This window comes from Typopeltis vanoorti, chromosome 4, assembly GCF_054136105.1.
Source record: "Typopeltis vanoorti isolate ZY-2024b chromosome 4, IOZ_Tvanoo_1.0, whole genome shotgun sequence".
NCBI lineage: Eukaryota > Metazoa > Arthropoda > Arachnida > Uropygi > Thelyphonidae > Typopeltis > Typopeltis vanoorti.
The window spans coordinates 12,989,239-13,001,831 of record NC_143552.1 but is presented as its reverse complement, the minus strand read 5'-3'; the positions used below and the strand labels follow the sequence as shown (position 1 = coordinate 13,001,831).

The 12,593-nt window shown below is 35.1% G+C and overlaps 1 protein-coding gene across 2 annotated transcripts in view; it reads left to right on the top strand.

Moving 5' to 3' along the window:
- Nucleotides 1-12,593, top strand: part of LOC150107113 (TBC1 domain family member 12-like) — a 223,581-nt gene that overhangs the window by 177,999 nt on the left and 32,989 nt on the right. For both annotated transcript variants that reach the window (XM_090391005.1, XM_090391004.1), the window contains exon 10: nt 3,754-3,863. In XM_090391005.1, the coding sequence (XP_090247131.1) occupies nt 3,754-3,863 (110 nt within the window). The remainder of the gene's footprint in view (nt 1-3,753; nt 3,864-12,593) is intronic.

Here is a 12,593-nt window from a genome sequence, read left to right as displayed (position 1 = left end):
ATTGGTCTGTCTTATGGGATGAAAAACTCTGTAACCTATGTATCAGCTAATTCCCTTCAAATAAAAAGCACTTATATAGGCTTTAATGTAGGATTTTATATTATATATATATATATATATTAGGGTTACCAATTATTTTTATACACTTGGTTATTTTACTCCTAATCCCAAGTAAGCAAACAGTTAAGTTTGCGTCTGAACATAGTTCAAGTCTAAAGGTGGTGCAACACTAAGGCAACTCATTGTAAAGGTGGGTAAAGATCTGATCACTATTCTTAGTATTTTCCATAATGTAAAGCACATCTCACTAAGAGATGTGCTTTACATTAATTGATAACCCTAATATACATTATTCCCAAGGTAAAAAACTGATTTACATCTATATCTCCTCCAGAGATTCTTTCAAAATAAAAATCACCTTGTAGCAACTTATATAGGTAAAGTTGATAAGGCTCTGTATTACTAAAACCTTGGTATTTAGGGTGTAGCTACTCACTGAGGAGACCTCAAAAAAGGTTGAAACCAGTCTGGGTAGTGACCCCTCCCATAATGTATTGCAGTATACATCTCTTAGTGAGATGTACTTTACATTATGGAAAATACTAAGAATAGTGATCAGAGCTTTACCCACCTTTACAATGAGTTGCCCTGGTGTTGCACCACCTTTAGACTTGAACTACATTCAGGTGCAAACTTAACTGTTTGCTTACTTGGGATTAGGAGTAAAATAACCAAGTGTATAAAATTAATTGGCAATCCTAATATACATTATTCCCAAGGTAAAAAACTGATTTACATATATATATATATTTTATTTTATTTTATTTTTTTTGAGAAAAAGCAAGGGTAATAATAATAGCCAGCAGTTGCTAGATTGATGTTCGGTGTATGAATTAATAGCTGCATAGCTGTTATCAGGTAACCAAAAAAAGTTCATGTGGTTTTTGGTAGAGTTCACTGCAATGACTTTTTTTTTTTTTAAATTTTTTTTTTTATGTGGTTTGTAGAGCACAATTTTATGTGTATCATAAGGCACAGATATGCATCAGTCAATCGGTGTGCTCTAATTTTGTGTGTACTCTTTTTCTGTGACTTTGAACCTGGTGTAATTTGGGCCTTGTTTGCTTTGCGAATTTAAACTCAAGGTCTTCAGAAGCATCCTGTAAGATATGTGTATATCATTTGGAAAAGATGCAGTAGCAGAACATATTGCCCAGAAATGATTTAAAACATTTGTTTCTGGTGATGAATCACTTGAAGATGCACCATGTTCAGGAAGATCCTCCATTATTGATAATAAAAAAATTATGTACTGCTGTTGGAAATAATTGAAGATTATGGAATTCTAATCAAAAACTGCAGCACATGGGGATGGATAAGGAGGGTGGTTGATAGAGAGATATCAGAGAGTAGTTTATTCAAGAGTAGAGTCCAAAAGAAGGCCTGTGACTAGTGATGTGCCACAGGGTTCTGTTCTTGGACCACTGCTATTTAATTTGTTCATTAATGATATAGGGAAGGATCTGAGAGTAACTGTTCGGTTATTTGTCGATGATGCAAAGTTGTGTTGAGCAGTAGTTAATACATGTGATGCCAAAATTTTGCGGGATGATTTGAATAGATTGGCAGACTGGGCTAAGGAGAGGGGGGATGTCAGTTTAATGTGGCAAAGTGCAAGGTTATGCATTTTGGGGTTAAAAGATTATCAGCAGTATACTACATTGGTGGAACCATACTTCAGGAAATTGACGAAGCCAGAGACTTGGGAGTGTTAGTTGACAGGGAGTTAAAGTTTTGGGGGCACATAGCAAAAGTGGCTAAAGTAGCTCATCAGATCATTTGGTTATTGAAGAATAATTTGACGAGCAGAGACAAGCAGGTTATTGTTCCTCTTTATTGAGCTTTGATAAAACCTCATCTTGACTACATTGAGCAGATCTGGAAGTCGGGGTTTTTTGGTTATCGGGAGGTGGTAGAGAGGATCCGGAGGTGAGTGACCAAGATGATAGCAGGTCTATGGAATGAACGTTATGAGAACTGGTTGAAGTTTTGTGGATTATAGAAACTGGCTGAAAGTTGGAAAAGGGGTGATATGATTACTTACTGATATGACTACATTCAAATTACTTGAGAGGTTTTAACAAGATTAATTCAGAGGAAATTTTTCAGAACAGATGTGGTGGTGAGAGAACTAGGTACCATCTGTGCAAACTGAGTAAGAGTGTAGTTAGTAAGGGTGTTAGAACTAGGTTTTTTACTTGGAGAGTTGTGAGTGAGTGGAATAGTTTGCCGGAGTCTGTTGTGGGTGCCATGATGTAAATGAGTTCCAAGCAAAGTATGATGCATACTGTGCAAATGCTTACATTAGTGGTGTGATGCTTACACACCATGAAGGATGTAAAATATGGACGTTTTCACTATGCCTGTGATTCTTGCAGCTTCCCGTGCACTGCTTGTTGATTGTGCCGCTAGAGCATTCATTTGCGATACCACACTGGTACTGGCTTCGGATAACAGTGGTCTGCATGTTTGAGGGCAATCTTGACAAATTTCCAGTTTTCTCGAAACGTCCTATTAGCGACTGTAGTCTGGCAGAAGTGATAGGACCTCAAATTTTCTTCATTCTTTTCTGCATTCGAAACTTTCGTAAAACTTCTGCTACCAATTGCCCACTTACGTAGAACAAATTCACTAACAGTGCCTTATCCAAATTTTACAGTAACAAATTTTCTTTTCACAGAAACAATTCTGGTTGCCATAGTGACTAGGAATTCGCACGCATTCACTACAAGCTGCCAGCACTACAGTCTCCTCTATCGGTGAAATTTTGAACTAATTTTTTTCTCTCTACCAAAAAAAAAATAAATCCCCATCCTTGCGATTCACTTTTGTGCAAACCACACTCTTATATATAGATTTTTCTGATTTTTATGAATTATTGAAATATTTTGGAACTTATGAGACATCTTGTATTATCTGAGAACTTGCAGATATTCTACATGTCTAAGAATGCTTAACAATAGGAATATGATGTCTGTTGATGTTTCATGCTTCATTCATTACATTTGCCAGCAAAGGTTGGTCGATTGGTAGAGCCTCTGCTACTAATGGCTCACAAAAGTTAAGCAAGTTTGAGCGCAGTTAGTAGTTGGAAGGAGTTTCAATCGTTCGATTCTGTTGGTACACTCTCCCTCAAAGAGTCTTTGGACTCCCTGGAGGTGTCACAATAATAATAATAATAATTTTATGCAAGCACAGAGCTTTTAAATGAAAAATGAGTTAGGCAAAATAAACTACTTAAATTTTTGTTTTGTTCTGTTTTGTTTACATCTTTGCAAAGATCTGATTTTTCTCATGTTGTATTTTGCTAATTTTTGTACCTTACAGCATAATTTTTCTTGTATTTTCCAAGGTATTAAATTTCTTCTGACATTAATTACAAATTAAGCATCTGGACAGGCAACTAATAATGAACTTGTGTTAGACTAGATTTAGCTTTTTTTTTTCTTTTTTTTTTATTGAAAAATGGATAGTTCTTATCTGTTGTAGCTTCTCGTTTTACATTAATTTTTGGCTTTCTAGGTATCATTTAACTCATTTATAAAAACATGATTTGCTTCAAATTTTAAATGTTTGATGTGTTTCCATGGGATAAATAAGTCAACGTAAAAATGTGTGTATATTTTAACAAATTCAGTCTCATTAAATGTCAGTATTTCTAATGTGAGATATTTTTTGTTTCTCTTATTTTAGATGAATACATATTATTCTGTTTATGAAGAGTACTTCAGAGAAAATTTGCCAAAGCTACATAATCATTTTGTAAAGCACAACTTAAGTCCAGACTTATACTTGGTTGATTGGTAAGTATTAATTTACTCACTGGAAGTTTTTTCCCACTTGGTTAGACTATAAATTATATATTTAGTTTAATCCTTTATCGAAGTGTACGCAAACAAAGTTTGCACCTGAAGTATCTTCAGGACTGGGGCAACTCATGGCAAAGGTGGACTAAGTTCTCATCACTTTCCTTAGTATCCCATAATGCAAAGCACATCTCCTTGCAAAATCCCGCACACTGTTTCCTTATTGTATCGGACAGAGAAAACCGTGTGAGTATACAAAGACTCGTGAAGAAAAACTCTGGAAAAAAGCCTCGTTGGGTGGTTCCTAACCCTTTTATACGATGACCCCTACCAGCACCTTCTTCAATTTCTTTTCTCCCCCCCCCCCCCCACTTACTGGAGTCGATTTTACTGACCACTTAGAGTGGCATTTTTCTGCCAAAACATCATGCGGTCCTTGTGCACATGACGAAGTCTCGATTCGGGAATTATGACCTTGAGCTTTGGTTTTTGTTTAAGCTAACCTCTGTCATCTATACTAAATTAATCCCCTTTCCAAAATTTTCTAAGAATTAACTCGAATCTTTAGTCTCTTATTTCAAGTGTAAAAACTAGCCTCTCACATACAAAATCCTATGACTAATCGTCTTTACTTTACTTAACCTTATTTTATCATATCATAACTGTAATAAAATTCCCCCCTTTTTTTTTTTTTTTTAATTTAAATCAACAAACAATTTCGGCTATATTTTTCACTTGGATGCAAGCACGTTTTTCTTTCCTTTTGTTTTTTGTATTTGTTATTTTCAAAGGCTCTTAATGATATCTGCTTAGGAACAAGCTTGCTTACTTAGTTATCTATACAGGGTTTTTATTTCTTCTCTTGTTACATCATAACTGAAATTTTCACATTCTTAAGTTATCATAAATAAACACCAATTAGTCATTAATTCCTTAGTAAAATTAAAGTAACGTAAATTACTGGCTTGGTTGGCCAAGTGATGATTAGCTTATCCCCCACCCCACTCCACCCCTGTTGGTATGGAAGTTTGTGATTCTGTTTAGATGGCAGGTGAATTTTATTGCCCAGTGTGAAACCACTACTCCCACTTAGTTAGTGGAGGCCTTTAGTGGATTGAAAAAAAAAACTTCCGTGTTTCGTCTCAATAGCATGGTTTCCAGACTATGTAAAAAATATATATAAAATTACCGGATTTGTTTTTCGCCTTATATGACACACCGTTATATTGGACATATAAGACACACAAATTATGCATCAAATTATTAATATAAATTTTTTTTATTTTAAATTTTAATACATGTATTATCCATTTATTAGATAAAAAATCACACATATATATAATATTAATAAAATTTATAAAAAGTATTTTGTTTATATTTTTAAATCTTTATTCATCTTCACTCTCAAAATTTTTTGAACTTCATCAGGACCCGACTCATCACTGTCTTAAAATAATGAGTCATCTTTACCATCGAGAGTGTTACTAATGCCACACTTGTAAAGATTTTATAATAATTTAGGGTTTCACTTCATTCCATGAACTCTTTACATTCGCATACCAGCAAAATTGTGGCCTTCTTTCTCCTACCTGTAGATGTTTCCTCAAAATTTGGAGATTGCATCCATGAATTGTTTATTGATACATTTAAACATTGAAGCACAGAGGTGAGTCCTCCTGGGATTGTTTTCATTTTGCAAAGTTCATTCTTAACTGCTTAGGTTTTATGGCATCTAAATTGATCCAATACTAACAAAGCAGATTTCTGATGTAAACTGCCAGGACGTCTGGACCACACCTTCTTTATCCATAACTTCATCCCTTCCTCATCCATCCATCCTTTTGGATGAATATGAATACAAACTCCTTTGTCGAGTTTTTCTTTGGACATTGTTTTTCTTTTCTTCTTCTTGATAACATGGATTTTAGGCCAAGTGGCCTTCTCCAGTCTCATGCTATCTCTTTCTTGGTCTTCCGATTCTTCTTTTTCCACTTATTTTGTATCTGTATCATATTTTTGGTAGTTAGTCTGCTGTTGTCCATTTGATTTAAATATTCTAGTCATTTTTGTTTATACTGTCTTATGTAGTAATTAATTGGTTTTATTTTCAGGGATTGTAAAATTTCTTCATTTGTTTTATGGTCCCACTTGGTATATCCACCTCTTTTTCTGAGAAACTTAATTTCTGTTCTTTGAATTCGTTTTTCATCTTTCCTTTTTATGGTCCATGTTTTGCTTCTGTATAGTAGAGTTGGTTTTGACAAGACATTATATAGTCTGATTCTGGTGTGTTTTTGTATTAGGGATGGCTTAAATATATTATTTATTATGTCATTTACTTCGCATGATAAATCACATACCAAGTATCTGAAAGTATTTACATCGTCATCATCAAATTCCTGCCATGTACCCTCAAGGGGTGTACAGGATATGATAGTACTACATGAAAAAAATTTACATCATTACTAACTTCCTATCTACAATTTTCTTCCAAATCAGTCTGTTACTTGTCAAGACTTCAACATTATCAGATCTTATATTTCTGTCATCTAAGGCAGTTTGTACCATATCAATCCACCTATATCTTTGGTCTGCCTCTGGATCATTTTGCTGCCAACCTGGCAGAGAACACTTGTTTTGCTAATCTTTTCTCGCCCATTCTGTTTAAGTGACCATACCACCTGAGATTAGCTCTGTTAGCGCATTCCTGGATGCTGACAATGTCAAGTTCTTTCGTAATATCCTCGTTTTTAATATGATATTGCCATTGATGCCATCTGTTCACACCTCTAATCTTTCTCAGGACTCTCATATCTGCGGTCTCTAGTCTTTGGTGAAGTGTTTTACTTCTGACCTAGCTCTCAGATCCATAAATTAAGACTGGTTTGAACACTGTCTTGTATACAGCTAATTTAGTGTTCCGACTAATTTCTCTCTTATTCCATATGAATTTATTCAATTGACTTCCTACCATACCAGCTTTGATTCTGTTGTCAATTTCTATATTTAATTTACCATCTTCACTAAAAATCGTGCCTAAGTTAGCTGAAATATTTTACTTGTTCCACTGGTTCTCCATTCACAACACAGTTGACATTTTCAATGATTCTGCCTATTTTCATTGTCTTTGTCTTTTTATTGCTGACCTTCATACCATATCTATTACAACAGTTATTCAATTTAGTCAGAGAATCTTGCAGACTTGTAGCGGATTTATTTAGAAGTACAACATCGTCCACATAAAGCAAGGAGCTGACATTAACATCTCCAATTTTGATATCAAGTTTAATACCACTTTCCTTCATAATGTGATCCATATAGATAATAACAGCAGGGATAATGTACATCCTTGTCTCACATGTGATTTAACATTAAACCATCTTCCTGTACTTCCTTCAGTTCTAACTGCTGACTTACAACTCAAATGCAGATCAAGTATTGCTTGATATAATGCCCCTTGACACCGTATAACTGTAGCGTATTGAATAGCTTCTCTCTTGGCACCTTCTCATATGCCTTTCCAAATGGACAGAACTTAAATAGAGATGTTTAAAAACATCCCAACTCAACATCACCAGAGTTTAAGATTGGTACTATCAACATAAGAAGCCTGAATGGACATAAATGGAGCTAGCTGAGGAATTAGATAAGTACCAGATCGACATAATAGGGGTGACTGAAACAAAAAAAGACAAAAACTGGTGAGATCTTTCTGAGCAATAAATACAAAATGTTATATTCAGGCAACGACAATCAGGGAAAATGAGTAGCCATATTATTCAACATAAATACAAGGCTAATCGTCTTTGCTTTATGCGGACGATGTTATACTGATCAATAAATCCGCTACAAGTCTGCAAGATTCCCTGACTAAATTGAATAACTGTTGTAATAGATATGGTATGAAGGTCAGCAATAAAAAGACAAAGACAATGAAAATAGGCAGAATCGTTGAAAACGTCAACTGCGTTGTGAATGGAGAACCTGTGGAATAAGTAAAACATTTTGCCTACTTAGGCAAAATTTTTAGTGAAGATGGTAAATTAAATATGGGAATAGACAACGGAATCAACAAAGCTGGTATGGTAGGAAGTCAATTGAATAAGTTCATATGGAATGAGAGAGAAATTAGGCGGGACACTAAATTAGCTGCGTATACAAGACAGTGTTCAAACCAGTCTTAACTTATGGATCTGAGAGCTGGGTCAGAAGTAAAACACTTGACCAAAGACTAGAGACCGCAAATATAAGAGTCCTGAGAAAGATTAGAGATGTAAACTGATGTCATCAATGGCAATATATTATTAAAAACAAGTATTAGGAAAGCACTTGACATTGTCAGCATTCAGGAATGTGTTAGCAGAGCTAATCTCAGGTGGTTTGGTTATTTAAACAGAATGGGAGAGAGGAAAGATTAGCAAAACAAGTGTTCTCTGCCAGGTTGGCAGGAAAACGACCCAGAGGAAGACCAAGATATAAGTGGTTTGATAGGATACAAAGTGCCTTAGACAACAGAACTATAAGATATGATAATGTTGTAGTCCTGACAAGTAACAGACTAATCTGGAGGAAAATTGTAGATAGGAAGTTAGTAATGATGTAAATTTTTCATGTAGTACTATCGTATCCTGTACACCCCTTGAGGGTACATGGCAGGAATTTGATGATGATGATGATGAATTTTGTCGAAGGCTTTTTCGTAGTTGATAAAGGCCACGTGTGTTTCTTTTTGAAATTCTCTTCTCTTTTCTATTAATAATTTTGGAGTAAAAATTGGATCTATGCAGGATCGTCCTTTTCGGAAACCAATTTGTTCTTCTTGTACTGCTTAGCTTCTGTTTTAATTTTCCTGCATATATTTTATATCCTGTATTTAGCAGACTAATTCCCCTATAGTTGTTGCAATTTCCTTTTTTTTAGGTTGGGATGACCGGTGCTTTTTTCCAAGAGTTAGAAGTTTTTCCAGACATCCAAACCATATTAAAAAATTCAGGAGTCTTGCATTAAATTTTCACCTGCGTTTTTGTATAGCTCTATATTTATATTGTCTTCTCCTGGTGTTTTCCTATTTTTCATCTTCTTGTATTTTTCAGTTCTAACGTTGTATTATTTTCTATTAGGTCATTCTTTGTTTTATAAGATTTTATTTCACTGTTCTCATTTGTCCAGAGAATTTGGAAATAGGTCATCCATTTTACTAAATCTATTGTTTGTATTTTTATCTTTTTTCTTTTATTTCTTTATAGATTTTGTGTTGTGGCTTTAATAAATCCTTTTCTAGTTCTGTAAGTTACGAAATTGTTCCATCTCTCTCTCTCTCTGTTTTTCCCTTCTCGTTTTGCAATTGCATTGTTTCTTTTATACTCTATTTCTGCTTCTATTGTTTTGAAATATAGCCCATTTCTGGTAACTGTCCTTTTTTGTTTTTATTGTATTTTCTATTTCTTTATTCCAGTCTCATAGTCCTCTTTTTCTAATCCATTTGCACTTTATCCCCAAGGTTTCCGTTGCTGCTTTTGTGAGAATTTGTTTCAAATTTTCCCATTTATCTTCTATGTCACTTGCTTCATGTGTGGTTTCTGTTTTTAAGTTTGTGCATTTTTGATGAATCAGTTTTAGAATTTTTAATTTCAGAATTAGAATTCAAATGTGAAAACGGTTCTAGTCCATTACATAGCACAAAGGTCTAGTTTCTTTTTTGGTGTGTTGTTCTTAGATTGGAAACCGGAGTTTGATGCTATTGCCTGGAATAGGTCAAGGGTGTTTGTTTTCACTGTGATAATTGTGCTTGTGTAGAAGACAAAAGGTAAAACAGTTTCTTACCTTTTTGTTTAAAAGCTGTGAGCAGATGGTCAGCCATCTCACACAGTGAAGACATCATACTGTCTAATCTTGTGAGTCAGAGATAATTATATATCACTGCTTTTACATTGATAGAGGTAGTTGCATACCAGATGGTTTCTAGATGATGCATAGACCAGATTAAAGTATTCTTCTGAATGCAGTCTGTTGCAGAATCCAGAAATGGACACATCAATCTGTTATTGATAAGGCTCGATCTAGATCTTGCTTACTCTGGGTATTTATCCTGGCATTCAACACCAGTTTTACTAACATTCTATTTAACCTGTACCACCTAGATTAGCTCTCTTTGCGCATTCTTGAATGCTAATGATGTAAAGTTCCTTTCTGATGTCTTCATGTTTAATATATTGATGCCATCTGTTCACTCTGCCAACTTCCTCAAAGCTAAATTTTTTCCCCTCTATAGTCTCTAGTTTTTAATAATATTTCTAATGAAACTCATATCCATAAGGTAAAAGTGGTTTGAACAATGTAAAAAAATTAAGAAAAATAGAACAAAAATCCTTAGTCCATCCACTGTACAATATTAAAAAGTAAAAAAAAGTAATAGTAAAAGGAATTCAGATTCCTTTTGTTCATATTCTTATCTCCATTTTTTGGCAAAGCAAAAACTGAAGATGAGTTTATGCTGGATGTCTAGAGTAATCTAAAAAACTTATTAAATAAGATAAGTATTGATAGCAAAATAGTATGAACAATCCAGGAGAAATTGGTATTATTATGCAGGCATCTCCATGTAGTCAAGAAAGCTCATTGCAAGAGACCCCATACTAACCTTTATACATACAATACCTACTGTACTTCTCCTTAAAATCATTCACTGTCAGGGCACTTGCATTTACTTTTGCAAACCATCAATTCTACTCATTCACCATTCTCCAAGCAAAAAAAAAAAAAAAATCTACTCAGCACACCCTTACTTAACCACACTCTTACACAACTTCCAAGAGTGACCCTAGACACACTTTTTCACCCTATCCTCACAGAAACATTCCACAGACCTGTCACCAACTTGATAACTTATCTCTGAATCATCTCGAACACCTCCTGATCTGCAAGAAACCCAGGTGTTTGGTAATCATGATGCAGCCAAATCATAGTCTTATAAAGAGGGGAGAAATAACCTCCCTGTCTTTGCTTGTTATATGTTTTTCAACATAGAGTTAATCCTTTGAGCCATTTTACCAACTTTTGAAATATGCCCTTTGAACCTCAACTCTATTTACTATCACTCCTCAAGTCCCTAGCCTCATCAATTTCCTGCAATCCAGTATCATCAGTTTGGTATGCAGTATGTATACATACAATACTTACTGTACCTCTCCTTAAAATCATTCACTGTCAGGGCACTTGCATTTAATTCTGCAAACCAACAATTCTTCATTCACCACTCTCCGAGTCACCATTTCAACCTGAAGTGCATAACTTCACATTTTGCAACATTAAATTTGATAACCGTTATCCTCTACCATCAGTGCCAATTTATTTATTATCATCCTGCAAGATATCTACATCAACTTTTATTGCTCTTCCCAGTTTTGTATGATCAGCAAACAACTAAATATACCCCACTAAATCTTTTTCTATATCATTAATATACAAATTAGAATAGTTGCCTAGTAATGAACCCTGAGGCATCACACTCCTAGATTCTACCCCACAGTATACTATTCTGTAGTGTATATCATCCATCTCTCTACCCATGCTACTAGCTTCACATCCAGTCCTATTTATTTGCTCCAACTTTTGTAATAGTTTCCCTTGTGGTATTCTGTCAGATGCCTTTGGAAAGCTGAGCAGTATCATGGTGTAGCCATTTCCATTATCTTATTTTGCTGCTGCTTTTATAAAATGTAAATTGCTAAGGCAGGACTTACTATTCACAAAGCAATGCTGTTCTCCATAGAGTATTATATTCCTATACAGGGTGTTTCAAAGGGGGGGTATACAACTTTGAATGACAATAGAAGGTAAATAGTGATGGATGAACAATTTTTATTACTGTACAAATGTAGCATAATGCTTGAAGTTTCAATGCAGTTTAAGTTTGATATGTCTGTCTCCAGTAATTCTGCAGACGTCCCATCTGTAATCAATTTCCTGCCGCATGCGGCAGAGCATATCTGGCATAAATTCTGAAATGCAGCTCATCCAAGTTGGTTAGTAGTGGTGGTAGTACAAACACTCGATCTTTTCAAAGTCCCACAAGAAAAAGTAACTGTGTAAGGTTTGGGGAATGTGGAGGCAGTGCTACAGGTGCCCCTCTACCAATTCATCTGCCTGGAAAATGGGTGTTGAGGTGCAAACCTTAAGTCTGTCAGGTAAGGAGGAGGGAGGTGATCCGTCTTGCTAGAAATGTTAGCTTCTGTCGTGGTCATCATCAAATTGTAGTATTTTGCTACCCAAGTAGCATGTTCAGTTATACACCACCAGTCACGGTAGACTGAAAAAAAGAAGGATCCATACACTTTCTTCTTGCTTATGGTGAAAAAAACATTAGCTTTTGGGATGCCACGAACACGTTCTATGATGGTGTGTGGATTTTTGTTTCCCCAAATTCTGCAGTTGTAAGTGTTTGCTTGTCCACTTACATGAAAAGTGCACTCATCACTGAAATGATCATGTCCAAAAAGTCCTCATTTTGTTCTATCCTACTGATCATTTCTGTACAGAAATCCTGGCATACCTTCTTATCGTCTTTCTTCAAATGTTGCACAAGGATCAGTTTGTAGGGCCTTAAATGTAGGTGCTGTCGTAAAATGCACATAGTCACATGTGGAATTCCAATTTGATAAAATGATCATTTGATTGACTTTCCAGGACTTCTCTGGAAACTTTCCTGAACTTCCTCCCCAACAGCAT